We start from the raw sequence: 15,503 nt of genomic DNA, 5'->3' as shown, positions 1-15,503 counted from the left end.
GTGGAAAAAAGTGATAACTAACAAGTTACAGAGGAACTAACTATGCCATGCTGGCATTCTTCAAGTCTAACGTCAGGAAGAGCATCACCTGCTCAGAATAGACATGGGAAACTCCCTGATCCATCTGAGAACAGTCATTTATAAGGAGCTACTCCAAATAAACAAATTAACAAATAAATAAATGCATAAATTAATGCATTATTTAGTTCTTGAGAAGTTAATTTTGCTTCAAAAATGTTATATCTGGAAGTGGACTGTTCCAAGTTTCATTTTGTGTTATTCCAGAACCAAAGCAGTGGTGGACTCAACAGTTTGGGGACCTCGGGCAAACAGTAATAACATGGAACCCTCTGCAAGGCTCATGTAAAGTAAAGCATCAACCTGACTCAACATGGGAATGTGCAATCTGCACTAAATATAAACATTAAATATGCATAATACAGAGATTTTGAGTATCAATATTACTACAATCAAGAATATAAAATGCATTTCTGGAACAAATTAGTGGACACGCTTTTATTTTATTTAGACTATGCATCTCATGATGGGAGGGGAGGCCTTCCATGTGCATAGACGCTGAACCAAATACAAATGCACCCAAATTATGAGTATGTCCAAATTCCTTCACTGCTTTCTATATAGTGCATTATACAGTGCACTATATAGTGTGTTAGCCATGTTTTAGTGTTGTCTAAATCTACAATTCCAATCCAATTACATTGCATTTTAACATTTTTGAGGAAAGAATGTGTTTAAATGTAGTTTTTGAATAAACTATCAACGTTTTAATCATCAGAAAACAGTGGAGTATTAAATAGACATCATAGAATGCTCATATTGATTATTTTTTCACTTTATGAAATCGGTGATGTCATATCTGCCATTAAAAAAAAAAAGTAGAAGGCTTAAACATTGTGCAAAAATTGCTTTTAAAATTCAGGGCACTTGATAGTCCTGCACTGTATAGTTTTTTTATTAGTTAGGTATTAGGGTGGGAATTCAGACAGCGCCTATGTCCAGTACTCATAAAGTCAGTATAAAAAAAAGTGGGCGGGAAACCACTCAATCTCGCAGCACAAAAGTCTCCACTCCCTAAGAAGCTGTTGACTGGAATATTCCATTGCTTCAGAGAGACAGGAGATGACAAAACCCTTTCACATGATCAGTTTCATGCCATTTCAATGATTTTGGGTGTTTTATGATACTTTTTTAATAATAATAGGAGAAAATTGTATTTTATTAGGTTTTCAACTCAGGGCCCCAACACTGTTGCCTAACTTTGCCTAATGGTAAGTCTGTCACTCAACTGGAGGACATTTTACATCCCACCCATCAAGAAATAATCCACATTCAAACAACTAAAACAGGTAGTTTCTGACTAAATTTTGTTGTCTTGGTTTCTTTTGCACATTAGCCAACGTGTGAAGTTTTTTTTTTTTTTTTTTTTTTTTGGACATGTTTTCAATTGAATGGTCATCATACATCTTCTTTAGTGTCACAACCGTTTTTCTTCTGAAGATCCTATTCATTTAAGCCACACACACATTTAAAAAAAAATCCCTATACCTGTCCATCTTGTTGAGGTTCCCACATTACACAACATTTGAGCTGAAAGCTGAAACAGTTGGATTTAGAATCTACAAAGTATTCCACAGTTTGATTAATTGTACCTGTGTAATAGTCATTTTAGAGGGATCTGAGTCATCCCACAGGAACCAGTAGAGATCCAGCAGACGGCTGCTTGTGAGGAAGCATATTTTTTTTATGACAAAGGCTCATAGTCTAGGTAAAATTTAATGGTCAGCATCTCTGTCAGAACATATGGCTGAAAACGTTTTGATCCAAAAGAAACAACAACAAACAGGGATGATGTGTGTGCATATATGTTATAGATGATGAATATTTTTGGCATCATTTAGTCCTCTGCTGGCCTTGTTTGGAAATTGAAGTGGATCTATCTGAGGATTAGCAATCTTGGTTATTGCTTTTTCTACAATCATTTCCAAAGCACTTCCTGATCTGAGAGGTTAGAGCCACGGGCATCTGGTCATTCAGAATCTCATTGAAAACCTCTATTTGGGACAGGAATCAGTCAAATATTTCCATCTGTTGCAGCTTATGAGGTGATGAGGGAAAAAATCTGAAATACATTCTCAAAGTCCCGCCACAGATGGAATCTGGGACCAGTAGCTGCGTTAACTCTTTGTTGTTTTTTCGAGAAAGGTCACCTTCTTTATGCTGAAAATTTATTTGACTTAAATTATTGAGAACTAAGTTCAAAAGCTTTCTCCTTTCAAATCTGGCATATAAACAAGATTATTTGGAAGAGATGTTCTACTTACTGACGGATTCAACCAGGATGGGCTTCGCTAAATTTGAATTGGTGCTATCTCAAAGCCTTTTTTTTTTTTTAGAGTGATCTGCTTTTGCTACTGGGAAAAAACAAACGAACAAGCAAAATGTGCACTCACATGAACAGTCAAATTGTTGGTTAAAAATGTATACATTTTTTATGTCCTGTTATACAACAGCTGTCCACTAGGAGGCAGTATTGTTCAGTGACACAATCCTTCTGCTTTCACCAATGAAGAAGTAGCACACTGCTGAATGTCTGGGACCATGGCGGCCTCCTTGAGAAGAAGCTTCTCCCCGTTTGTCAAGGTGAGTGCTTTCAAAACTACACTCACTACTACTCTCACTGACGTGACAGATGAACAGAAAACAGATTAACAGGGCCGCTGGAATGTTATAATTAAAACAAAAGCTCGGAAATGGTCTCGCTATCAGAAACTCGTGTCAAATCATGGCTAACTCTGTGTTACATGTCGTGGATCATGATGATAAAATATTAATTTAGTTCACGACATAAAAATGGTTTTCCCGTTTAAAGTCTATATGTATAAATAAAAACACCAGGACACATAAATAATGTAGTTTTAATTAATCTGGAGTAGTTTAGCTTGTCACTCTGCTATAACACTGTAACCCCCATGTAAGCTAGTAGCTACTTTTAAGTTTAGTAGTAGAAGCCACTGTCTTTTTCCAAAATTTTAACTTGCTAAAGATATTAATATTAGCTCTAATATTTTCTCAGTCAATTGGGCTTCTTATAACTAAGATAATAATAATAATAATGTTATTTTTATTGTAAGTTATTTGATTCAAATTACTCAGTTTAATGCTCCTTTTCCCCCTCCTAACTTCAATAAAATTCCTCCCATCATTTTTTTTCTTTAACTAAACGCAAATTCTTTTAGGTAGCAATGACAACAGGGAATACATAAAATGCAATGACATGCCAAATAGTTAAATTTAAACATGTTATTTAACTTGGGATGGTAAAGAATTCTACAAAATGTGACATAAAAAGTATATGACCTTCAAAAAATGACTTGCAGTGTATTGTTTTAACTGTAAATGTAAAATATTTTAAGGTTAAAGCAGTACATATTTTATTAAATGGTTAAACATAAAAAAAACTGCTGTATTTACAGATATGGCTACAGATGTTAAACCATGTCTGATAAGTGATTATTAAGTTATTAAGTGTTTTGTTGAAAGTGCTGTAAAAATAAAGATTTGCTCACTTACAGGTTAAAAAATGCAGACAAGTAGAAAAAGACATCTGACTACTTTTTACGTCTTACTTGACCAAAGCAAAAAATAAGTAGATCTCATTTTTTTATCTATTCAGACTTTTATTAATATGTTATTTGAGTTATAATATTCCCATTAGGGGTTTAGGGATTAATTGACTTAATTGATGAATCTGTTTTTATTCCTATGATCCAACCAGATTGATCTGTCTGTGGCAAGTTATTCATTAAAGAGACCTATACCATTATAAAATCTAAATTAAATAAATTGATTATAATCAATTTTGGAAAATACAATTTGGATTAAGACACTTTAGGTTTATTTTACTTTTTATTTTATTTGTTTGTTTGTACAAATATTTAATTTATACTTAATTATCTTGTAATAAATATAAGGAATGTGAAAAACTTCATCTGCACTTTTCAGTACAAGGTTTTTGTCTCTGAGTCACTGGTTGAACTTTTGGCTAAAGATGTCCTGAATCAATTTTAGGTCGTTGACTCAGATCAAATCTGATCGTTCAAAATGAATCAATATGGGAATCAAATTATCAATCACAAATAATGATGCAAATCGAATTGTTGTTAAAATAAATCATTAGATCCCCAATCCCCTTTGTTAACTTAAAGATTAAAGATTAAGATTAAAGATTAAAGATAAAATCATGAATAAGCTTTAACTCTCGAACGTTTTACATACATTTTATGGGTGTTAGAATTCTTAGATCTTTTGGTATTGTGTAGTTTCAAGACTTCAAGCTCCTGTTTAAAGGATCAGTGGATCTAAATAATCTTCGGTCTTCTACTCTGCTTCAGGCCCTTGGAGCTTCCAGGTGGCAACAGTTGGCGTCCCGACAGCTGAGCTTGTCGGCTGGTCTTTGTGGTCCAGAGACCCCACCAGCTCGTGCTGATGCCACCTTCAAGGTCACCATGATTCCAGGGGATGGAGTTGGACCCGAGCTAATGACTGCGGTCAAGGACGTCTTTAAGGTATTTTATGCTGGAAAAAGACGTTTGAAACATTTGCCTGTTGTGTGTTTGCACAACATAAGGTTTGCGTTAGCCAGAAAGGGTTGCATTAAAGTAGAGGAGGTTACACCCATTATTGCTTTATGAGATAAAAAGTCCTAATGATAGGTAATCATAACAAAGACTAAAGCTTTGTTTAATGGATTTTTTGTACATTTAATTGTTTGACAATTAATATTTGCATCAGTTATACTCTAAAGTACGCAAGAACTTAGTAATTTGTCACCTTGGATGTTGTTTCTATCATTTCAGATGAATACATTTAAAGTTTTTATTTGATTACAGTATATTTTTTAGTTTTTTTATAATTATAAAACCAAAGGTATGTGTTACAAAAGCTTTCTCTGCTGCTGCGGGGTGGGTGTTATGGAGTGTGCACTGACCCTGCCCTCTGATGGAGGGTTGGGTCCGAACGCCTTCTTTCTAATGTAGAACAAATGCATTATGATATGTAATTAGCTGGTGATAAATAATAAAGTCCTTCACACCAAGTCTCTCTGTCTCTACCGACGTTTAGCTGCTCTGTGGCCACCATAAAAATTATGCTAATTGTTGTGAAATGGAGTGGTTCCACAAGAAGCACCAGACGAGTCCCAGAAGGGATTTTCCGTGTCCTAATCACTCAGGCACAGTCCAGCCGTGGAAAATGCCGATGTGCACGGAGCGGACTGAGCTTTACAGGAAATTAGCATAAAAGATGACATGGTAATCTGATTAATATTCCAACAGAAACAGCCTAAGTAGAGACCGACTTCTTTTAAAACATTAAAACATTTTGAAAATGTAGTAGCTTGTGAAATGCACCGAATAGATGAGTTAATTTAAGAATACATGGTGCAGCTCAACAGAATTGCAAATGCAGCCAGTGGGACTTGGAGATAAAATATAGCCGTGCTCTGCAGAGACAGACATAATATTCAGAGCATATTTCAAGCACACTCAAAAAACTGTCATGTTAAATGAACATAAAAAAATTATGGAAAGGATTTCCACATAATTAAATAGCTTTACTTGAACCAAAATTAATCATATTGATCTTACTTAATATACTTACGTTGACCCAACTTGATATACTTGCGTTGACCCAAGTGAATATTAAGTTGGGTCAACTTGAATTTATTAAGTTGGGTCAACTTAATATACTCAAATTGACCCAACTTAATATTAAGGTTGGTCAATTTAAGTATATTAAGTAGACCCAACTTAATAAATTCAATTTAATCCAATTTAAATACTACAGTTGGATCCATCCATCCATCCATCTTTTTGTCCGCTTCTTCCCTTTCGGGGTCGCGGGGTGCCGGAGCCTATCCCGGCTACTGAAGGGCGAAGGCGGGGTACACCCTGGACAGGTTGCCAGTCCGTCGCAGGGCCTCAATCACACACACATCCACTCTCACATTCACACCTAGGGACAATTTAGAGTCACCAATTAACCTATGAAGCATGTTTTTGGACGGTGGGAGGAAGCCGGAGTCCCCGGTGAAAACCCACGCATGCACGGGGAGAACATGCAAACTCCACACAGAAAGGTCCCAGCCGGGATTCGAACCGGGGCCTTCTCGCTGTGAGGCAAGAGCGCTAACCACTTGCGCCACCGTGCAGCCCAGAGTTGGATCCAACTTAACTTATTATTGTTGCTGTAACTAATTTGAAACATGCTGCTTCAACAAAAAATAGATTAAATCCAATTATTTGGCTATACAATTGGTGTAATTGTATAGCCAAATAATTGGATGTTTCAAATTAGTTACAGCAACAATAATAAGTTAAGTTGGATCCAACTGTGGGCTGCACGGTGGCGCAAGTGGTTAGCGCTCTTGCCTCACAGCGAGAAGGCCCCGGTTCGACTCCCGGCTGGGACCTTTCTGTGTGGAGTTTGCATGTTCTCCCCGTGCATGCGTGGGTTTTCACCGGGGACTCCGGCTTCCTCCCACCGTCCAAAAACATGCTTCATAGGTTAATTGGTGACTCTAAATTGTCCCTAGGTGTGAATGTGAGAGTGGATGTGTGTGTGATTGGGGCCCTGCGACGGACTGGCAACCTGTCCAGGGTGTACCCCGCCTTCGCCCTTCAGTAGCCGGGATAGGCTCCGGCACCCCGCGACCCCGAAAGGGAAGAAGCGGTCAAGAAGATGGATGGATGGATGGATCCAACTGTAGTATTTAAATTGGATTAAATTGAATTTATTAAGTTGGGTCTACTTAATATACTTAAATTGACCAACCTTAATATTAAGTTGGGTCAATTTGAGTATATTAAGTTGACCCAACTTAATAAATTCAAGTTGACCCAACTTAATATTCACTTGGGTCAACGCAAGTATATTGAGGTGGTTCAACGCAAGTATATCAAGTTGGGTCAACGTAAGTATATTAAGTAAGATCAATATGATTAATTTTGGTTCAAGTAAAGCTATTTAATTATGTGGAAATCCTTTCCATAATTTTTTTATGTTCGTTTAACATGACAGTTTTTTGAGTGCAGAGTATGCATAGTTTCAAATGATGGAATTTCTTCACTGTATGAATCTGTGGAGTGGATTTTATTTGGAGTTTTATAGTATTTTTTTCTAAAAACAATGTCCTCTTTTAGGCAGGTGATATCCCGGTTGAATTTGAGGAGTTTCATCTTAGTGAAGTGCAGAACATGGCCACTGAGGACAAACTGGATCACGTCCTGACGTCTATGAGGAACAATAAAGTAGCCATTAAAGGTAATTCTATTATTTCCAATTCTTTGAAGTTTATCTTCACTGAATATAAGCTTTCATATATTGAGTTATTTGGTTTTGTGTGTGTTTTGTTCAGGGAAGATTCACACACCCATGGAGTTCAAAGGAGAACTGGCTTCATATGAAATGAAACTGAGGTAAAAAAAAATTAAAGAAATATATCAATGTTTCTTGCTTCTGCAAATGCTGTGATTTACAGTTTCTGCACTTTTCTCTTCAGGCGTAAACTGGACCTGTTTGCTAATGTGGTTCACGTGAACAGCCTGCCTGGTTACAGCACGCGCCATAATAACCTGGATCTGGTCATCATTCGTGAGCAGACGGAGGGGGAGTACAGCTCCCTGGAGCATGAGGTAAACGGCTGTCCTAATCTGATAAATAAATCAAGCATTTTCTTTTTTGAAAAACATTTTTTTAAGTTTTGCCATCTTAAATAGGGTATGTGTGATTTCAAATGTCCCATGGGATCATTTTAACCTAAAACTACATTAGGTGTGAGTTTTGCACCTTAAAGACCCACTCCAATGACATTAGTGTTTTTGATGTTTTGAACATGTTTTTGTGGTATTTCCTTCATAATGGAAGATATATTTAAAGATAGTTAAGCCCAAAATGTAATTTCTTAGTATCACTTTCTTCAATTCATTGTGAATCAGGAGCAGATTAAAACGTTTGAAAAAGAAGAGCTTATTTGTAACAGAAAATACATTGGGCAGGTAATAAGCTTCCTGCTCCGCTCCATTTGGAAGCATCAATTTTGACGACTAATACGTCTTATTTTTCCAATATTTTCTTAATTTTCCAGCTCCAATGTTGCTCGCCACTTTTGTTGCACCAGTAATCTTGGCTTGGTGATGTGAGGGGCTGGAAGCTAGCAGGACAGCATGGTGAATTTCAAATAAACCCCTGTCCCTCTGCAGAAATGATGTCCAAGAAAACACATAGGTTTCTCTCAATTACTAAAAATGAAATAATCGCAATTACAGAATCACTCTGAATGCAATTACAATCGATAAAAAAAAGCAAAAATATTGGACAAAAAAGACAAAAATAAGGTTCTACTCCCAAAAGTGCAAGGCCTTAGCTAAAGGTGGGGTAGCGCCCCCCCCCATTTTTGAATCCATATTATAAACATTACAGAAAAAGATTAAAAAAAAAATCTATGCAAGTTTTTTTAAGCATTTAATCACAATATCGCCTCAGCTAAAAGCTAAGTTAGCTAAACATCTGTTTAATATTTATAACAGTGATAACATTAATAACTGTTTGAAATATGTATTTTTGATCCTTTTATTTTTTGAGGCCATCCACTCTGCTGTTCCCATTTGCCACCCTCCCAAAGACTAATGCACCCCTCCCGATATAACATTTTCTAGCTCCACTACTACAAAGGTGTGATTCTTTCCTCGTCTTTATAAATTCTCCACAAAACCTAATTTATTGTCAATTGTAGAGTGTACCAGGAGTCATTGAATGTTTGAAGATCATCACCAGAGAGAAGTCACGGCGCATCGCCAAGTTTGCCTTCGACTACGCCACCAAAAAGGGCCGAAACAAGGTCACTGCCGTCCACAAAGCCAACATCATGTGAGTGCATTCAAAAAGAATGTTCTTTTGTTTGATTTATTCATTCTGCTATATCTGCATTTAAATCTGGACTCCCTTTCTTCCTTTGCACACTTCAGGAAATTAGGGGATGGCTTGTTCTTGCAGAGTTGTGCAGAAGTGGCCCAGCTGTACCCCAAAATTAAATATGAGAACATAATCATTGATAATTGCTGCATGCAGGTATGTACACACTCAACTGTTCAAAGTCTGGGCAGTAATATTTATATTTTATTTTTTATTCTGTTTCAGTGATACACTTCTGCCTTTACTTGTGTTTTACAAACCACAGCTGGTCCAAAACCCGTACCAGTTTGACGTGCTCGTGATGCCCAACTTGTATGGAAACATAATCGATAACCTGGCTGCCGGGCTGGTGGGAGGAGCAGGAGTCGTTCCGGGAGAAAGCTACAGCGCAGAATACGCTGTTTTTGAGACCGTAAGTGTCTGTCAACTAGAAATCAACCAATGGTGTTTTTTTTTTTTTGTTTTTTTTAGGGTTGATACCGATTATTTGTCTTCAAGAAGACCAATAACTGGAGCTGATATTTGTTTGCAATAGAAATGAGAATATTGGCATCAAAATATAGAATAATACAACAAATACCAACATTAACTTTATTTTAAAAAAAGAAGTTCATAATAAATGAATAACTTCTAGAAGTGCAGGAAGTAACAGGCCCAGAAGCAGTTTTATAAGTCAGTTATTTATGTTTTAAAGAAACAGTTTTAAAACAGTCTTAAAGTTTTTATAGTTAATAAAGTAAAATTTCAACATAAATGAAATTACTTATCTTTGTGATAAGATGAAACAAAAACAAAAAGGGCCCTGTAGCATATCTTATAAGGTCAAATAAAAATGTAAATAAATAAAGTTTTAGCAAGTAAATAATCAAAGTTAAATACGACTTGAGAAAAAATACGATTATTAAACCATCAGTAGTCCCAGTATAACCTTTTATCTACCCAAGCAAGACAAAAAAATAGCTGCTATTTGCCATGAAACACAATGTTTTTAATAATATTTTCTAAATCGGCTCTACCGTTTGGTTGATCAGTTGGTTAAAGGATTAAGCAGCACAAGATTGTGGTGCAAAAGCAAAGTTTGTCTGCATGTTCTCCATCCAAACAGCTTCTCTTGGGCTTGTAAATTGCAGAGAGCTCGCTGAAGATGCTCTAAATCGTAACTGATGAGGGTGGTGCACTAAAGAAACTTTCTAAAAGCCAAAATAACCAGTTCAAAATCAGCCCGTTGGATCAAAAAAAGTTTGATCTTGAAATAAGTCAAAATAACAAATATTGGTGATGATAATCAGCCCTTGCTGATAATTGGTCATGTTCCTACTTTGAACCTTTTTTTTTGTTTTGCCTACACAAAAATTCTTGTGTAAAAGAGGGGAAACATGAGATCAAAAAAGATGATAGAAATCAGTAATCGCTATTTAGCTATTTATTCAAAAGGACCTGGTTACAGACAACAAGATGGTGCCCACACGTCATTAGACGAAACAGGAAGTTCACTCCCCATTCCTCACCCCCCATTTCAGTCAAAAATATTTTTTTTTTCTTTTGTCAAAAATCTCCTGTGTAAAAGGCTCAACAGTTTTACAAATCAACAATAACCTTCTTTGCTCCTTTTTAAGATAATCTTGGTCACAAACGTATATTCACATTTAAAAGTTTTAATAAAAGGTGCTACAATTCTGAAATCTTGTGGAAATTCTGCTTCCGGCTAATGATATATGAACTCCGCCTTTTGTACAACCAGACAACCTCTTTATTTATAGTATTTCTGTATTTTTTGTGTGATGCTGTGAGGTAACAGGAATGACACGACATCTTTTTTCCCTCTTTTCCAGGGTGCACGACATCCCTTTGCACAAGCCGTAGGAAGAAACATCGCCAACCCCACAGCCATGCTGCTCAGTGCTGCTAACATGCTGAGGCACCTCAAGTGAGTCAGCTTTGGAGGCTTGGATCAAGAACTAGAACATTTACGGCATATTTTTGAGTTTTATTCTCTGCATCGCTCTAGGATCTGAAAGTTACAAAACTGTCGTTATTGTGTTGTGTTGCAGCCTGGAATATCACTCCCAGATGATTTCAGACGCTGTCAAGAGAGTCATCAAACAAGGAAAGGTACTTTCACCGCAACGTGCTAAAATAATAACAATAATAACACAAACAGATTTTATTTTTCCTGCAGTACTTAAATAAAAAATAATTAAAGCAAACAGAACTCATATGTTTAACATCCTCTTCTCTTGTTATGCAGGTCAGTCACTGCAATAGTGCATCATACTGATTAAAAATGGCGAGCTATTTTAATTCAGCTTTCATTTGCTTTGCATTTGCTTTGAACACAAAAACCAAATTGGTTTCTCTTTTTTTGATCATAATGTCAGCAGATTAGCTTTAATCTTTGCAGTTCCTGACCTACATATGTTCTAATTGAACAACCTGCACAATCTGTGGCTGTGTGTTAGAGAGCCTCTGATGTAACGTACAAATGAAAGCATGACTTCATTTATTTTGCTTTTCTAACATCTTTTTTCCTGTTCTTGTTTTTTGGACTAACTTTAGCGTCTCCCTGCTGACAATAACATACACTAACTGAAAGCTTTGCCCACAGATGATTGTTAAATCTCCTGCAAGTTGCTGCTATTCCTGCTCCTTTCCTTCAATTCCGACCTTTTTTTGTTTTTCTTTTGAAACCACTTACCTGATTGTGTTGTAGTGTTAATGGTGGTGTGTGGGTGTATGTTTGTGCACATCTCAGGTTCGGACACGAGACCTTGGGGGGTACTCGACCACCGGAGACTTTGTGCATGCTGTAGTGGAAAACCTGCGGCACCGACCTGTTCACTAAGATGTTCTTCCAGTCCCACATTTCCCTCCCGAGTCCCGGACAGTGATCCTGACATGAACTGAGTTCATGTCAAGACTCAACTCCCATGTGACCTTGTGTTGTAACTTCAGCAGGTTATTTTGTGTGTGGTTGTTGGATAAGTGGAAACAGCAGACGCTTCTGGTTAATGTACATCCATGTGAGGATTTATATCAGTCTGCTGTTTCCTCTCAGGATACATGTTCACCTTCCATCAAATTTCATTTGCTTCTTTTTTTTTTTTTTTTATGTCTGATTTATCTACATTTGCAGTCACATTTCCATCTATCATCCTTTCATATCAACTAATGTGCTTTCATCTCTCAGAATCTGTAAATGTTTAGCTGACATTCTGCTGTCTTGTCACCAAAGATATCCGTTTCTGTTCTAACAAAGTGAAGCTCCTGCAGCGCCAACAGGATATTTATTGTTGTTCAGTGACTTTTTATGACAACTCGGTATCTGTGCTTCGTTGAGCAGAGCACAAAATTCATTTCAGAAAACTGTAAACTCCCTGTTTTTTTCTTTTTGGCAGCTACTAACATTTTTCTATCCTCTTAGCTTCCATTAAACTGTTTCCTGCATAAACAGTGGACTGTTGAATGGATTCATCTGTAACATGGTTTGAGTTGATAAAATCAGATCTTAAAGATGTGCTGTCACATTTTTTTCATTCAAAAACAGTCAGAAATACAGAGCTGCTTAGCCGTTTTTCTCAATAACATAATTTAAACACATTTGTGGTTCGAAAACTAAAATTATGTAATACCAAATAATGAAAAAGAATCCAAATTCTTCTTTAGGTAAGCTTCGCACTGTAGGGGTTTTGTCCTGTGAGTACATTCGTCAAAGGCTCTCTAACATGCAGGCTGTGGCACTATGCATACATGTGTTGCTGCAGCTGTGCATACAGTAACCCGTTGTCCTCATGTTTGCAACAGGTGCGCACTGGAGACCTGGGGGGATACGCAACGTGCGATGAATTCACCCGGGCTGTCATTGCAAACCTGCCAGTTTAGCTTTTTATTTGCACCTTTTTTTCTGCTGCTGATGGATGTCTAGTCATGCAGGTGACGGCACATTTCACATGTTTCACAGTAAAGAAAAGATCGCTTCACATACTTTGGTCTTCTGTTACTTTCCTTTCAGTCGGCTCTGTTTTCTGCAGCATCTCTGGTGCCATACTAGTTTTTCATGTTCTCTTTGAACGCTGGGGAATTCTGCCTAATAGTTTTCAGTGGGGAGATTACCCAGCTGTCAAAACATAAATGCATATTCCATATTATTTATTAAACTTACATTTTTGACTATTGCTTCCTCATTTAAAATTAAATCTGCCTAATAAATGATTAAAAAAACCTCAGCTTGTGTGTGAAATCCTCCCGTGACTGTTAATGGAAGAGTTCAGTCAGGCTTGCATTCATGATGGCTGCTGGTGGATGACTCCAGGACGCATCACCTCGGAATGAAGAACTTCCATTTTTGGAGGTGTGTGCAAACAATGCTGAAGTGGAGACGCATTAAAAAAATGTGTTTGGACATTTGAGACGCGACAGACATTTGATATTTGTGTACTTTTTTGTAGTCTTTCGCATGAACTGTTTTGAAATTACAAGGTTTGGCTTTTATATGTATGATCACATTTTAGCAAAGGGATAAATTAATCTTTTTATTTAATTAACCACTAAATAATATACTTAAATATATATTTTTCTTCTTTAATTAATTGTAATTTGTGAGACAGTTCATGTTATTTAGATTATTAAAAAAAAAAAAAAGATTTTTTAAGATAATGCCTTTTTAAATATGTTTTAAAGACGTCTATACGGCTCACATTAGTGTTACTTTTACAAAAAGGAAGATAAAAATATAACATTCATTCAACTATAACATAAATTAGCTTCCTCACAATCCTTTTTGAGCAATTATTTAAACTTGTTTTGACAAACTTAATGGTTTCAAGGTATCGTGTACTGTATATGTAAGTGCTAATATGTCTAATTATGATTACGAGTAGTTAATAATGATTATATATGTATTTTCCAATCAATTCATGGCTATCCTAAGTTTCATATATCTCTGTTAAGATATACACTCACCAGCCACTTTATTAGGCCCACCTGTCCAACTGCTCGTTAGCGCAAATTTCTAATCAGCCAATCACATGGCAGCAACTCAGTGCTATCTTGTAGTGTCCAGACCCCACCCTTAATAGATATGTTTTATCCCTCCCATGACAAAGGTGGGCAGGATTTCATGATTTTCACCCACAACCTTCTCTAGGGTTTACAGAGAATGCTCAGAAAAAGATAAAATATCAAATAAGTGAAAGTTCTGTGGATGGAAATGCCTTGTTGATGTCAGAGAAAGACAGTAGAAAAAATTACAGGAAAAGAAACTGCAGTTAGATATCATTTACTTCTTGATTCATTTTATACCTTTTAACTATCATAATCTTATTCATATATGTGGTTTTCAAACGATACTGCACTCAATTTCTGATTTGTATCTATTTTTTTACATCCCTGCCATTGCTCCATCGATTTTTCAATACATATCTAATATATTTTACACCCCCACTTTTTAAAATGTAAATTCTTTCTAAAGAGAGTTTTCTTTTTTTTTTTTAAACTGCATTTTTCACATTGAAAATGGTTTTGGCTTAATTTATTTGTAAAATATCGATGCTATATTATTTTAACTAGTAAATGTTATCATTTTTAGAATATCAATTTGGAGAAAATCCATATTTTGCAGAATCTATTTCTATCTATTTTTAAAAAGATGTGTTCGTTTCCTCGCCGCCGCCAGCAGATGTCGCTGTGTTCTTTTTGAGAGCCTGACTGAGGGAGAGATGGGGCCTGGCCTGGGAATTTTCAGTTCGCTTCCCATTCTTCCTATGTAGACAGACACAACATGGCGGACTAGAATAGTCGGCCGACGCGCCCGGATACAGCGGATAAACTGTGGGATTTACCGCCCAGGGAGGCAAACGAGGGGGACAAAATAGCCATCTTGCGAGCCATTTTAACTGGAGAGTCGCTGCTTCGGGAGGGTTATCTTCCCGTCAGGACGGAGGGGTTAAACGGAGAGCGAAGTGTTGTCTGTGTGTCCCAGGTCGCGCTTCCCTCCTCCTAAATCAACCAAATTCCCCCCCATCCCGCTCACAGTTCCAGGGGTGTGGAGGCAGAAAAACGTGGAAGAGAAGGAGCCGGGGGCAGGAAGGAAAAAACTCTTTCTGGGTTCAACTTGTGTCTTTTTGTGGGGGTCTCCCAGGGCGCCTCGGGGGTTGCGGTGAGTTTTTTTCCCTTGTTTTTGCTGCGCAAAGCCTAATCACACTTGTTACAATGCGGCTGCGTCCACGCATGTTCTGCCAGAACGTTCAAGACCCCCCCAGAAAGAAAACCCCCCTCCCCATTTTTTTTATTTTTTAGTTTATTGAAGATAAACAGTTAGGAGGGAACTGAAAGGGGGTAAATGCGACTCTCCGAGCCACAGTTTCAGGAGTAGCTCCGAGGCAGTGAGGGGAATTTTGACGATGTGGGGGCTCTTGAAAAGGGGAGGGGGGCTTGAAGACGAGAGCACAGAAGAAGTCAGAGCTTGATTTGCTGTGCTAACACGGATGCGGTTTTGCTGAACAAAAAAAAAAAAA

The 15,503-nt window shown here is 37.1% G+C and overlaps 2 protein-coding genes across 3 annotated transcripts in view; both read left to right on the top strand.

The window, feature by feature from the left end:
- The first annotated feature begins 2,506 nt into the window (after nucleotides 1-2,506).
- On the top strand, nucleotides 2,507-13,214 carry idh3b (isocitrate dehydrogenase (NAD(+)) 3 non-catalytic subunit beta). 2 transcript variants are annotated; one of them, XM_024270536.2, is made up of 11 exons: nucleotides 2,507-2,661; nucleotides 4,413-4,586; nucleotides 7,221-7,341; nucleotides 7,436-7,496; nucleotides 7,580-7,712; nucleotides 8,813-8,946; nucleotides 9,045-9,147; nucleotides 9,257-9,403; nucleotides 10,824-10,918; nucleotides 11,043-11,103; nucleotides 12,793-13,214. In XM_024270536.2, exons 1-11 carry the CDS (start codon nucleotides 2,608-2,610, stop codon nucleotides 12,868-12,870), a joined length of 1,161 nt encoding a protein of 386 aa, XP_024126304.1. In that variant the 5' UTR covers nucleotides 2,507-2,607; the 3' UTR covers nucleotides 12,871-13,214. The 2 variants fall into 2 exon arrangements, with proteins under 2 accessions (XP_024126304.1, XP_024126303.1); XM_024270535.2 differs by lacking the exon at nucleotides 12,793-13,214 and adding an exon at nucleotides 11,744-12,501.
- A 1,483-nt stretch (nucleotides 13,215-14,697) lies between these two features.
- The window catches only part of ptpra (protein tyrosine phosphatase receptor type A), a 32,691-nt gene continuing 31,885 nt past the window's right edge, over nucleotides 14,698-15,503 (top strand). The window contains exon 1 of the mRNA XM_024270534.2: nucleotides 14,698-15,145. The gene's annotated coding sequence lies outside the window, so the exon portion shown is untranslated. The remainder of the gene's footprint in view (nucleotides 15,146-15,503) is intronic.

Source organism: Oryzias melastigma, linkage group LG5 (genome assembly GCF_002922805.2).
Source record: "Oryzias melastigma strain HK-1 linkage group LG5, ASM292280v2, whole genome shotgun sequence".
Classification (NCBI taxonomy): Eukaryota; Metazoa; Chordata; class Actinopteri; order Beloniformes; family Adrianichthyidae; genus Oryzias; species Oryzias melastigma.
Note: the sequence above shows the minus strand (reverse complement) of the source record. Positions and strands in the feature narration are given on the sequence as shown.

What these genes read in the sequence shown, in the direction of transcription:
- idh3b (XM_024270535.2), top strand. Translation starts at nt 2,608, where the DNA reads ATGTCTGGGACCATGGCGGCCTCCTTGAGAAGAAGCTTCTCCCCGTTT. An exon ending in CAATAAAGTAGCCATTAAAG is followed by an intron (nt 7,342 to 7,435) that starts GTAATTCTATTA and finishes TGTTTTGTTCAG; the next exon opens with GGAAGATTCACACACCCATG. An exon ending in AACATGCTGAGGCACCTCAA is followed by an intron (nt 10,919 to 11,042) that starts GTGAGTCAGCTT and finishes GTTGTGTTGCAG; the next exon opens with CCTGGAATATCACTCCCAGA.